At 42.4% G+C, this 14,252-nt stretch overlaps 1 protein-coding gene across 2 annotated transcripts in view; it reads right to left on the bottom strand.

The window, feature by feature from the left end:
- ACBD6 (acyl-CoA binding domain containing 6) overlaps positions 1-5,895 on the bottom strand; it is a 214,496-nt gene extending 208,601 nt beyond the window's left edge. For both annotated transcript variants that reach the window (XM_059146833.1, XM_059146832.1), the window contains exon 1: positions 5,312-5,895. In XM_059146833.1, coding sequence (XP_059002816.1) covers positions 5,312-5,533 — 222 coding nt within the window. In that variant the 5' untranslated portion in view covers positions 5,534-5,895. The remainder of the gene's footprint in view (positions 1-5,311) is intronic.
- Between the last annotated feature and the right edge of the window lie 8,357 nt (positions 5,896-14,252).

Genomic DNA, 14,252 nt, shown 5'->3' on the forward strand with positions numbered 1-14,252 from the left:
GAGAATTGGGGGACTTGTATTTCCCTTTCCCTGAGCCCTGACTAGCACATGCATGCAGTGATGATCAGCCATCTCTGGGCACGCAAAGAGGATCCGAAGGGAACAGTTCTCAAACTTTCTGGTCTCATGATCCCTTTACATTCTTAAAAAATGAGGACCCCCAAGGAGCTTTGTTTATGTGGATTATATCTATCAATATGTACCATATTAAAAATTAAAAGACATTTTAAAATATGTATTAACTCATTTAAAAATAATAAACTTGGGCAACCCTCTCAGTCCCCTCCCTCTTCCGGAGCTTTGTACTATCACTCAATAAAGTTCACTACCGCTCAATAAAAAGTAAAATAAAAACAATAACTCATCAAGTTAATATAAGTAACAATTTTATAAAAATAAATGTATATTCTAAAGCACAAAAAACTTAGTGAGAAAAGTGACATTGTTGTACACTCTCCAGATCTCTTTAATGTCTGCCTTAACAGAAGGCAGTTATATTCTCATATCTACTTCTGTATTCAATCTATTGCAATATGTTGCTTTGGTTGAAGTATATGAAGAAAATGCTCACACAGACGTGCTATTACAAAAGAAAGAGGTATTTTAGTAGCCTTTTCAGATAACTGTGGATAGTCTTCTCTGATACCACAAGTAGCAGTTTAACACTGGATGCAATATGGACTCTGATGTCATATGAGTTTTTCCTACTGCTACACTAAAATCCATTGGTCTGACTTGCAATGTGAATGGCTCTTTTACTCAGACAGAATCTGTAACATTCCACACAACATTTGGAAAATAGGGTTCACTGAGTTAGGCATTCCTCCTAAATGTTGACACAAGAGCTGAAGTTTACAATCATTAAAATCACCACCAATCTCATCAAAAAAGTTCTTAAATATTAGGCAGCTGTCAGGTTCATGTGACAGACACAGATTTTCCAAACCTCTCATTTTCACTTGAAGGCTCAAATGTGACCACTGGAAACAAGTACTGTCAGCTGTTTCCTTAAAAGGAAAGATCTCTTATATAGGCTCACTTCATTCACTTTGAAGAGACCATCTGCCAAATACTCAAATTTGAATAAGCATAGTTAATCTGTGAGTTGTTTTATTAAGGAAAAATGATGTTTCATGAAAAATGTGGATAGCTCAGTTTGCAACTCAAAAATTACACAAGTGCTTGTCCTCAGTAGAGCCAACATAACTCAGTGTGGATAACGGCCTGGTGTGCACTCCCCATTTCATCACACACAACATTAAAAAGACTTGTACTCAAGAGTTAATATTTAATAGAAATCAATAATTTTTACCACTTTATCAAAGACATTTTTAAGTTAAATTGGTTTTTTGGTTTTTTTTTTTTACTCTGAGTATATGGTGGTGAAATATATGACGACTAGTAGTTTGCTTGCCGCTGTCTAGATTTATGCTGATGCATCAGCAGTTTTATCAAAGAGAAAAAAGGCAAATACTGTCCCAGTATTATTATGTCTAGTATTATTATTTGATCTTATAGATCTCCTAAGGCAGTCTCAGGGATTCTCAGGGATCTCTAGACCACAGTTTGAGAACTGCTGCCTTTGGGGAATGGCCGAACTACAGGACAGAAAAAGACTGAGCCCCGGGAGATCTCATGAAGCAGAATCACTGGACCAGCCTTAGGTCACCTACCTCCAGACCATTATATGTGATGAAAATAAAAGCTCAGCAGCTGACCCTGTATTCTAACTGACACAGAAGCTTCTGCATTCCCAAATTCAAACAATAGTTCTGGATCAGCAAAGACTGGATAAATACAACTACAGGACTTTAGGACATGATGAGTAATAGTTTCCAAATCATAAGCTATAAAGCAGAGTTCTAAAATGTGCCACTTTAACAAAACACTTAAACCCTGTTCTGATATATATATGATATAGCCAACACCCTTCAAACAGAATGTTTTAGCAAAGAGGGCCAATGGCAAATGCCAGTGAATCATGTGTGGCCAGGTTAAAGTAGGAGAACATATTGGGTATCCTTGCTGTGCTGGTGCTGAAGGCTCCTGTAAAATGAAGCTAACAGGGGTTTGAAATGTTCATTGTCCTAGAGTTTTCACAGGTGTCAAATAGTTATCTTTTGCTGGGAAAGTGTAGGTTAATGCAGAGGACCAAAAAACTGTTCACGGGTGTGATGTTTTTGAAACCTCACTAAAAGATGATTTTGGAGCCATAGGCTTTCGGAGACTGAAAGAGCTATGATGTTAGGTAAATTTAGGGCTCTGCCTAAGAAAAGAAAGTCCACAGCTTACCTTATTTTTATTATCTTCCTGGGGACAACTTTATTTCATTCAGCCTCCAAAATACAGTGCTACTCTGAATACAAAATGTGATTGTTTCATGAGAAATTCTGGTCTACCATGCATCAATTATATTGGAATTTCAACCTTATCATCCTCTCAAAGATGCTATTTTTTAAAATTTTATTTATGTATTTGACAGAGAGAGAGCGCAAGTACAAGCAGGGGGAGCGGCAGAAGGAGGAGAAGCAGGATCCCCACTATGCAGGAAGCCTAATGCAGGGCTCGATCCCAGGACCCTGGGATCATGACTCAAGCTGAAGGCAGATGTTTAATGGACTAAGCCACCCAGGTGCCCCAAAGACGCTATTTTTAACACTATCTCAGAATTCTTCTTCTTCTTCTTCTTCTTCTTTTTTTTTTTTTAAAGATTTTATTTATTTGTCAGAGAGAGAGAGGAAGTGAGAGCGAGCACAGGCAGACAGAATGGCAGGCAGAGACAGAGGGAGAAGCAGGCTCCCTGCCGAGCAAGGAGCCCGATGTGGGACTCGAACCCAGGATGCTGGGATCATGACCTGAGACGAAGGCAGCTGCTTAACCAACTGAGCCACCCAGGCGTCCCTCAGAATTCTTCTAAAAATAAAATATCGAGGGGTGCATGGGTGGCTCAATGGGTTAAGCCTCTGCCTTCGGCTCCGGTCATGATCTCAGGGTCCTGGGATCGAGCCCCATATCAGGCCCTGTGCTCGGCAGGGAGCCTGTTTCCCCCTCTCTCTGCCTGCCTCTCTGACTGCTTGTGATCTCTGTCAAACGAATAAATAAAATCTTTTTAAAAAAATAAATAAATAAAATATTGAGGAGGGCCTGGATGGATCAATCAGTTGAGTATCCAACTCAGTTTCAGCTCAGGTCATGATGAGGGTCAGCGAGGTCATGAGATGGAGCCCCGCCTTAGGCTCCACACCGGACATAGAGCCTGATTAGGATTCTCTCTCACTCTCAAAAAAAAAAGAAAAAGAAAAAATTAGAAGAGATTGATAAAAATTGTGTCCTAATATCTTATCTAAGTAAGCATAATCTTATTCTGTAACAACAAAGAATTTTATTTCCAGATACAGACTATTTCTAAATACCTTAACGAGTTCTTGAAAGGATGAGGGACATACCTCTTCCAGAATATCTGGATGAAGTGAGGCCTCATGAGACAGAATGGTTACCAGTTGACAGTGACTAGAGTTCACTGATAACTCAGAAATCAGATATTAATAATGATGACACTATTATCAGTAAGTAAAATTATGTCCTCGAAAGAAAAAGAATGTTCTCGAGGGAATTTGGGAGACAAACGGTCTAGCGCTGCCCAGAGAATTATTACTCAGACATGTTAAAGGTCCTAGCACAATGTTCAATAAACTCTTGTTAAATACCTGAAAGTTTCATTTTAATGTTATGGGGACAGGATAAATAACCAAAGAGAAAAAAAGATATCCAGAACTTCTGCAAGAAAGCAAATTCCAAGGCCAATTTAGGGGCAGTTTTCATTCAACACTGTAATTTGCACCCTATATATCTATAGCTATGTCTCTCAAGTCACTTTAACCAGTATTCATAACTGAAATTCATCAGTCTTCAAAAGAAGGTTCATCTCTATTCAGTATATTCAGTTGAAGAATACAGAGGGACCCTACAACTTTTGTTTTGTTTTGTTTTAAAGAATTCAGGAGGAGGGGCGCCTGGGTGGCTCAGTGGGTCAAGCCTCTGCCTTCAGCTCAGGTCGTGATCCCAGGATTCTGGGATCGAGCCCCATATCAGGCTCTCTGCTCGGCGGGGAGCCTCCTTCTCCCCCCACACCCCCGCCTGCCTCTCTGCCTACCTGTGATCTCTTTCTGTCAAATAAATAAAATCTTAAAAAAAAAAAAAAAAAAAAAAAAGAATACAGGAGGAAACAGATACCAAGAAGCAAAAGAAAGGTTAAAATTTTTTGGTAAAATAAAATGGGCTATTCCCCAGAACATCTTTGTTTCCAGTGTTCCAAAGAGCTGGAGTTTTCCTAAAATGTTATTTAACCCTTGTTAGCAATTTTTCACGTGTTTAAATCTAGACTCCTCAAGAAACTTTCCAAGACTCTCGAAGACAAATACCATGATGCTTTTTCTTCTTTCCACTCGCAGCAGGCATAACACCCAAGTGTTTTGCACAGAAAAGATGTTATACAATACTGGTATATTAAAATAAAGCAATTATTTCTCCTTCTGGTACCTTCGACTCTTTGAATGATAAATTAAACATGTCTTAAATGACATTACGATTATGAAATTCAGAGCTTTAGAGTCAGGAGTTACAATCTAGTTCCAGTTCTGACTGATTTGTCTGTATGACCCTAGGAAGTTATCTACTCTCTTTGGGTTTCCCTTTTCTTTCCAGCCAAAGAAGGGGATTATTTCACCTGGTGTTTACTAGCTCTAAGCAGCATCTTTATAATAGCATCTAACAGTCAGAAGCCCATCCAATCAAAACATAAGTCTAACATGCTTAGGATTTTAAAAATACAATGACAAAATTATAATACCTTATTTTGCATTGCATCACGTTTTTATTACGATCATATAATTCTCCCAGATCTCACAATTTTCTTTAACATTACTTCCATATGACCATATTACTTCCATAATTACCTCCATATGACCCTTCAGCAAGACTGAATGAAAAACCCTATTTTATCATCCTCATTTTGTAAAGGTTCTGAAGCTGGTAAAACCATAAGTGCAAGGTCACTGTGCAAGTCAAAGAAGACATGGAAAGCTGTCATTCGGTGTCCAGCCAAATATCACTTCCAGGATAGCAGACAGGCCCTTTGCATATTCAGGATTCTAATTCTTAGCAGATGATTATACACACACACACACACACACACACACAGGCAAACTTCATTGCATCTAGCCATCAACCCAGCACGGTAACTATTCCATTCTGGAGGACACAGAAGGTCTCCTGCCGCTCTCCCGCATCCACCCCTTCCCCAGGATTTTACCTGCTTGTACCTGGCATACAGGTACAAGAGCTGCTCCCTGCTGGCCACCTGCACCAGGCCTTGGAGGTGCGCCGCAGCCTTCTCAAAGAGCTCTGTCAGACTCCCGGACGCCTCGGTCTCGGGACTCTGGAGGGATTCCACATCACCGGAGTCGTCCCCCGAGCTCAGCTCTCCGCCGCTGTCGCCCGTGGTAGCCCCCGCGGGCAGGAATGGCGAGGCCATGTGTCCTCGCTCGGCCCGTCCCTCTTGTGTCCGCTCAGTGCTCCTCGGAGCGAGGGTACCGCCGGCTCCCGGGCCTGGCCCACCAATCTCGATCGGGAGCCCGACCTCGAGTCGGACCCAAGCTCACTTACTCCGCGCGGCCTCGCGTAACTGTGCCTCCCTCCCTCCTCTCTCCCGGGCGCGCAGGGCACCCGCGGCGGCTCGCCCCCGGCCGAGCCGGTCCTCCGCCTGCCTCTGGCTAACAGAGCGCTCGGGCCCGACCCAGGTTCCTCCACCCGCGAGGCGGTGGGTCGGCGGTCGGTCCTCGGGGATGCGCAGCCGAGAGATCCGGAAGGGAGAGCGGCCGGGGCGGGACGGGGAGGGGGCGGTGTGCGCGCGGGGCGGGGCGGAGGCGGCGTGCTCGCGGGGCGGGGCGGCGTACGCGCCTGAGCACGCGTCCGAGCACGCGCACGAGGCGAGGCCGGGCGGAAGCTGCGCGGTGGGCGGGCGAGCGTGGGCGGCCGTACGTGGGGCGCCCTCCTCTAGGAGAACCCGCGGGGTCCCTTTAGGGAGATGTCGCACGGAGAAACTGTACTCAGTCGTTGGGATGTCCACGAATCGTTTCGCTGGAATTACCAATCCCTAAGTCTGGAACATGTTCTCGGAATAGGTCTTCGGGGCGGGAAAGGAGGCCGTGGGTTTGGTAGTGTAGCGATAGGAGCGGAGTCGCGGGAAACACCGAGCTGAGGACGAAGGTTCCGCCTGCGCCCCCTCCGCGGATGCTGTGTCCGCGGCGCCCCCAGACTGGCCCCGGATCCCTGCTTTAACTTGAGTAATGGGTGAACGTTTGGGAGGTGGGGCCTGCACCGCCCGAGCCCTGTGATTGGTCGAGCCGCTTCAGCCCGGGTCTGGCTTTGGGCGCCTGTGGAGCCCCCACGTCCGGGCTGTGCGGGGCCGCCGCCGGGCCCCGGCCTTTAGCGCGACTCTCCTCTGACAGGGCCGCTGCCACTGTGTGTTGACGACACAAGTGAGGCCGAAAAGTCTGACACAGTTCTGCCCGAACTACCCGAGAACTGCGGCGCGATTGTAACCATTAAGTTTCACTTAGCGATGATTATGTCCCGGGTGGTGTAGACAAAATACACGGTGTTCATTTAGTACTCAAAGCAGAGTAACGAGCACCATCAGATGGGTGCAAAGAAAGTGTTCTCAGAAGCGGTTCCTGACCCTGTGGGGTTAGACCTGTCTCCGGGTGGACAGGGGAGAGAAGAAAGGCGAGAAGGGTCAAAGTTTGGGTCGGGATTCAAGAAACCTTCCTTGAGATTCTAGGATGTCCTGGGTCATGGGATGGAGCCCCGAGTTGGTCTCTCGGCTTAGCGGGCTCATCAGGGAGCCTGCGTCCCCCTTCCCCACCATGACCCTGCTTGTGCTTTCTCGCACTATCTCCCTTTCTCTCTCAAATAAATTTTTTTAAAAAATTATACTTTTCTGTATGTACATTATACTTGGATGAAAGGATTAAAAACACACGAAAAAGAAAAACAAGAAGAGCCCCCCGACATTGGGAAGCTGGCCTGGCACTCACAGCTAAGCCATATTATTGTCCCGTTAGAAATAATCTCAGGAAATCCCAACCTCGGACAAGGTCGTTGTAAAACCATGATAAGACAAGACAAGGCAAATCACTTCATGAATTTGTCTAAACACAGACAAAAACAAGATCACTCTGGCCTACAAAATACTAAACACCCTTTCTCTTGGCCAAAATGAATGGTTACTACTTCTTTACAAATTACAACTTTATTCTCCTATTAGTCTTCTCTCCCTATAGATAAGATTTATTGAGATGCCCAGTCATGGAATTGCTCTGGCTTTCTGACTGCAACCAATTGAAAACAGATCCCTGCTACCTTAGACTCTCCCTCAAGCACCAAGCACCAACCACCAACGGAAGCCCAAATCCTGTAACAGGTCTCTCTGAACGCCTTCTTACTGAGGAAGCCCATAGTTCCATGTGGTATTTTTCCTTGCTGCAACAAGAATTAAATACAACTGAGTTGACTACAGCTGACTTCTTGGAGGTCTCTAGCTAAAGGGGTTAATACTTGAGAAGGTTTGATTTCTCCAAGATTCTATCAAAACTCCAAAACTACCAGGATATGGCAACTTTGAGAAAATAAATCTTTTACAAGGGGTGTTTCCGTTCAAGCATTTCTTGGGTACTGTAGGGAACTGGATATGTTTTTCTGAATCTCAAGAAAAAAAATCAGCCAAGATATCAGGAAGAGAGGAGAAAATATTAGAATGAAAGTATAACAATCAGTATTAAAGATTAACAACGAATATGGAGAGGTTACTGATTCAAAGGGATACACTGACAAGTCAAAAGCAAGACTGGGAATGCTAACACCTGGACTCCAAAGTGAGGCAGGGAAGGAGCAGTCAGGAGAAAATTGTTAAGAACTAATCAGTCTTGCTGGTGGTGGTTGCCTCGGTGTACATGTGCTCGTGGCCCCACCTGCTGCTAACCATGAATCATTCTTGCAAATAAATAAATAGTAGGGGCGCCTGGGTGGCTCAGTGGGTTAAAGCCTTTGCCTTCAGCTTGGATCATGAACCGCATCACATCAGGCTCTCTGCTCCGCAGGGAGCCTGCTTCCTCCTCTCTCTCTGCCTGCCTCTCTGCCTACTTCTGATCTCTGTCTGTCAAATAAATAAAATATTTTTAAAAAATAAATAAATAGTAATAAGATTATATGCATAGTACACTTTACACAAATTCTACAAGTGATGTTCTGAGAAATAAGTTTTGGAGGCAGAGTAAGTCCTTAAACTGGCAATTTCTTTAAGTGATTCTAAGTAATGCTGCTGACTTTGCTAAGAGATCTGAAGGTTATGAAAATACTACCCAACAGTATTTGCTGGTATTTTCCAGTGTTTATATTCACTGCAGGTTACAGTTCTTTGTAAGGATTTTAACAAAAAAAAATGCAAAGAGAAGATTGTAATATACTGCAACACGACATCCTGAACAGACCTAAAATCTGAATTAATGAAAGTCATACCTGTTTCGACGACAAAGCTAAAGTCAGGACATGCAAAGAAAATATTTTTGTTAAAAAAGTAACTGGATTTAGCACAAATCAAGTTTTGTGAAATATTGGCCTTTTTTTACATTACCATCAAAATATTCATTAATTCATCAAAGATATGAAGTCCTGATATGTTTCAGACACAGGAATAAATCCTATGGATAAACAAGAATATCATTCCTCTACCTCTACTCCAGCCTTGTGGACCCCCTTGCGGCTCTTCTTCCAACCCAGCACCCTCCCACTTCAGTACCTTTGTGCTTACTAGTCCTTCTTTCTGGAACACTCTATCCCCAGATTTCTATACGGTTTGTCCTTACCTCCTTTAGGTCTTTGCTCAATCACTGCATTAGCTGAACTTTCCTTGGCAGCCTTATTAAAAATTACAATTTCATCCTCCCAACACTCTCTACCCCACTTCATTTTTTTTTTTTCCGAAGATTTTATTTATTTATTTGACAGACAGAGATCACAAGCAGGCAGGGAGGCAGGCAGAGAGAGAAGAAGAAGCAGGCTCCCCACCAGGCAGAGAGCCTGATGTGGGGCTTGATCCCTCCCCACCAGGCAGAGATCCTGATGTGGGACCCTGGGACCATGACCTGAGCCGAAGGCAGAGGCTTTAACTCACTGAGCCACCCAGGCACCCCTCTACCCCACTTCTTTGGCACTTATTGCTAACTGGCAATATATTTTACTCATTTGTTATATCATTTCTATATAAGTCCCAGGAAAGCAGGGATTTTTGTGTGTTTTTATCACTGCTGTATTCCCCAGAGCTGGCTTGTAGTGAAATCTTTATTGAATAGATAAGTTAGTGAATGCATAAAAGACCCATTCATTGTTCTTTAAGGCCTTAGGGAGTAAATGAATAAAGGCGATAATACATTACTATGGATGAGTGATATGGAAAGGTCATGCTAGACAGAAGAAGTAGCATGAGTAAAGGCACAGGGGTATAAAAATAGCAAGCAATATTGCTTGTTTTCACTTGATAATAAGTAAGGTTCAATAAACAAACACCAGAGGGTAATTAGCTGTTTTTTCTCACCAACACAAGCTAAAAGTTGGAACATATGTTAACCCACTCCTGAATGGAATACCTTGCTTAACAAAGACTGCATTATTTTGCAAATATTTAAAAGAAGAGAGCTCTTATAGCTCAGCGGCTTATTTGTATGTCACTAATCAAATTGGTAGTATTTACCTAGGACATAATCTTCTAGGCAACCTATGGTCTTTAATCCAACTCCTTAAGCCCATTAGTGGGATCCTGACACATAAGCAGATAAGCATGTAGAGAGAGATATTAGACTATATTATCTAATTTGCATAATCTTGAAGTTCATTTGCCCACCTTCAAATACAATAACTAGCAGAATTATACTGAACACACACACCAAAAGAAGGACAGAGAAATCAGAACCCTGACTTTGGAGTCTTTATGAAATCTATATAACGAGTGAAATTTAATGGAAAAAAAGCCCCACGTCCTCAAGTTCTTGAGAAGTTAGATATTTCCAACTAAAAATTAAGAAAGATGTGATTAATTTTGAGACACCTCCCACCCCCACCTTTGTAGAGGCTGTTTGTATGGACTTAACTTTATCTAAGTAACAGATTTCTGGGGAAATGTTTGTGGGTTTAGAAATTGATTTAATGGTAGAATCTTGTGTAATGCTGCTTATCATTATACGGATTCAAATACAAGGGCAAATCACATGCCATAAAGCAAAATAGGATTAAATAATTAAAGCCTAGTATACTCTTAGTTATTAGTCCTGAAGAGATTCCACTGTGCTTGATAAAACGAACCAAAGACCAGTATAAAAAATCAGCAGACTCAAGTAAGCAGGCAGTAATGGCTCACTTCTGCCCCACAGGTGAAACATTTTGGTTGTTGTTTTTGTTAACTTATTAGCAAATACATTAATGGTGCTGCAGATTATATATTAGTAAATACGAAGAAGTTTTAAAAGTCATATTGTTATTTTGACTTGCTGAAAATTAATCAACAATGAACTATTAAATGCTGACTTATTAACATTTTAGGTCATGTAATACAAGAAAAAGTCCACAGGCCAGGGAGTCTGCTATCATTCTTACAATCAAATAATTTAAATTTTAGTTGGAGAAATAGGATTAGGACTCATGAGAAAAATTAGAAAATTAAATAACACAGGAAAATTAAGTACTAAATCTTGTGGTACGCAATAACAATGGGATTTTTTTAGCTAGATATCCTTTCCATAAAAGTCTTTAGTTGAGCTCTGTTATTTTCCAGAAGGAGCCTTTTAAACACTGAATGACTTGTGTGAAACCTTGTATATTCAGGTGGGTGTCCAAGTGGCTCCATCACACAGGTCTCCCAATACGGATGTATGTATCACCTGTTTATTTTTATTAAGGTTTAACTGACACACAATGCTGTAGTCTGGGGCTTTTCTATCTACTAAAACACACAGCGCTCAGTATTCTTTAAATGAAAAGGGAGCTATTAGTCAATTGGCAGAAACTAATTTGTACTATTTGAGTGAGATCGTTTTTTGGAAAGGATCCCTGAACTTGAAATTAAAAAACTGGAAATTTTCTTATTCATCTCCATAATCTTTTCCTGGGCGCAGTTACTGGGTTGAAGAATAAAGGGTCCAGAAAGTAAAAACATAACTAACACATTGTGCCTTCATAGAATGTAACTTCTTTATATGAAAAATGAGGCCTGGGGGACCTGGGGGCGCAGTGGGTTAAACCTCTGACTCTTGATTTGGGCCTTAGCTCCGGTTCAGGGTCATGGGATGGAACCCAAGACGGTTTCCAAGCTCACTGCAAAGTCTGCTTAAGTTTCTCTCTCTTCGGGGCGCCTGGGTGGCTCAGTGGGTTAAGTCGCTGCCTTCAGCTCAGGTCATGATCTCAGGGTCCTGGGATCGAGCCCCGCGTTGGGCTCTCTGCTCGGCGGGGAGCCTGCTTCCCCTTCTCTCTCTGCCTGCCTCTCTACTTGTGATCTCTCTCTCTTTAAAATAAATAAAATCTTAAAAAAAAAAAAAAGTTTCTCTCTCCTTTCCCTCTGCTCCTCACCCGCCCCCATCATGATCTCTCTCTAAAATAAATAAATATATCAGAAAGAAAGGGAGGGAGGGAGAGGGAGGGGCAAGGAAGGAAAGAAGAAAAGAAGGAAGGAAATGGATGGATGGATGGATGTGGCCTGTGGGTTTGAACTACTTAGACCAATCCGTAGGTGGTGTAAGATTCCAGGTGGCAGTCATCTTGCAGGGCACCGGTGGAGTGGAGGTGTAATATACACATTGACCACATGATGGCAATACAGAGCCAGGTTTCTTTACAGCCAGCGTGACAAATTTGCTGATTACCTTTGTCTTTTGGGTCTTCCTGTTTAGGAAAGACATGCATCTTGCACAAAGAATGAAACAACTGTTTATATAATTATATCTTTATTTTAAACAGAAGCTAAATCCTAATTTTGTTTCTTCTTTGAACTTAGAACTCAAGAACTGAGAGTGAAGAGGAAAACAGGCTTTGTTAAGATGTGCTTGGTTAGAAAAAATGTTCTAACAAGTACACTTGCTATTCTGAATGTCACAATAAGAAATAGAGGTTATACTGGGACGCCTGGGTGGCTCAGTTGGTTAAGCAGCTGCCTTTGGCTCAGGTCATGATCCCAGCGTCCTGGGATCGAGTCCCACATCGGGCTCCTTGCTCCGCAGGGAGCCTGCTTCTCCCTCTGACTCTGCCTTCCACTCTGTCTGCCTGTGCTTGCTCTCACTCTCTCTCTGTCTCTTACAAATAAATAAATAAAATCTTGAAAAAAAAAAAAAAAACTTTAATAAAAAAAAAAAAAAAAAAAAAAAAAGAAATAGAGGTTATAGAGTGTAGAGCAAGATAAATTTAGCTCTGAATCTATGTCACTACCCCCTCTTGATTGTTGTTGGTTGTTGTTATTGCTTTTGTTGAATTTTCTTTTCTTGAAGAAAAAATTTTTTGCACCTCACCCTGTTCTTCCAAATATTTGGAGGAACTTTAAGGTTAAAATTGACATTCTAAGGGCACGTGGGTGGCTCAGTCAGTTCAGCATCAGACTCTTGATTTCAGCTCAGGTCATGAGCTCAGGATCCTGAGCTCGAACCCCTTGTTGGACAAGCCTTGGAGCGGGCTTAAGAGTCTCACTCTCCCTCTCTCTCTGGCCCCTCCCTTCTGCTCTCTCTCTCCCTCTCTCTCTCTCTCTCTCTCTCAAAATTTAAAAAATAAAAAAGAGAGGCCAAACTCCTTTTAAAAATTGACATTCTATGGGGCGCCTGGGTGGCTCAGTGGGTTAATTCCTCTGCCTTTGGCTCAGGTCATGATCTCAGGGTCTTGGATTGAGCCCCGCATCAGGTTCTCTGCTCAGTGGGGAGCCTGCTTCCTCCTCTCTCTGCCTGCTGCTCTGCCTGCTTGTGATCTCTGTCAAATAAATAAGCTCTGTCTGCTTGTAATCTCTGTCAAATAAATAAATAGAACCTTTAAAAATTGACATTCTAAAAATCTTGGGGTGACTGGGTGGCTCAGTGGGTTAAAGCCTCTGCCTTCAGCTCAGGTCATGACACCAGGATCCTGGGATCGAGCCCCACATCAGGCTCTCTGCCCCGCAGGGAGTCTGCTTCCCTCTCTCTTTGCCTGCCTCTCTGCCTACTTGTGATCTCTCTGTCAAATAAATAAATAAAATCTTTTTTAAAAAATTGACATTCTAAAATACACAATAAAAGATAAATATTTAGTATATGTTTATTACAGTTTAAAAGACTCAGGAAGTGAAAATGTACCAAAATCAGAATTTTCATACGCTACATTTTCTTTACATTTACATTTATCAATAGATCCCACTGTTGCTGATCTTAGTGTTCACAGCTGAGCATCACTTTGAAAGAAACTGTGACTTTGATGAATTCTATGCCATTTATGCTTGAAAGAGTTGGTAAGACGTTAGTAATCAAAAACCAAGAATGAGTTTCATCATCAAGAAAATCTGGTCAGGCAGACACAATCACATTAAACAGTTTTGTTTATATTACCTTAAAATAGAGAATAACATTCAAGTAGGTTCTCTTTTTTTCTTTTCTTTTACAATTTATTTATTTATTTGTGAGTGGTGGGAAGTCGGTGGGAAGGGACTAAGGAAGAGGGGGAATCTCAAGCAGACTCTGCTCTCTACCTTGACATTGGTCCCACTACCCTGAGGTCATGGGTCTGAGCCAAAATTGAGTCAGATGCTTAACTGACAGAGCCATCAGATGCTCCAAGATTGTAAGTTTTTAATTTCCAGCTCTTGAAATGTCAAATGACCGTGTATACCTTTAGGCCATTATTCTGACAATAGAATTAAACCTCTCTTCCTGATCCCCAAAATGAGTCAAGCAAATAACAATCTTTATTTATTTACTTTTAAGATTTTATGTATTTATTTGACAGAGATCACAACTAGGCAGAGAGGCAGGCAGGGAGAGAGGAGGAAGCCGACTCCCTGCTGAGCAGAGAGCCCGATGCAGGACTCCTTCCCAGGACCCTGAGACCATGACCTAAGCCCAAGGCAGAGGCTTTAACCCATTGAGCCACCCAGGCACCCCGCAATCTTTATTTATTAAAGTGCATCCGTGTTGCTC

The sequence above is a fragment of the Mustela lutreola genome, chromosome 14 (assembly GCF_030435805.1).
Source record: "Mustela lutreola isolate mMusLut2 chromosome 14, mMusLut2.pri, whole genome shotgun sequence".
Lineage (NCBI taxonomy): Eukaryota > Metazoa > Chordata > Mammalia > Carnivora > Mustelidae > Mustela > Mustela lutreola.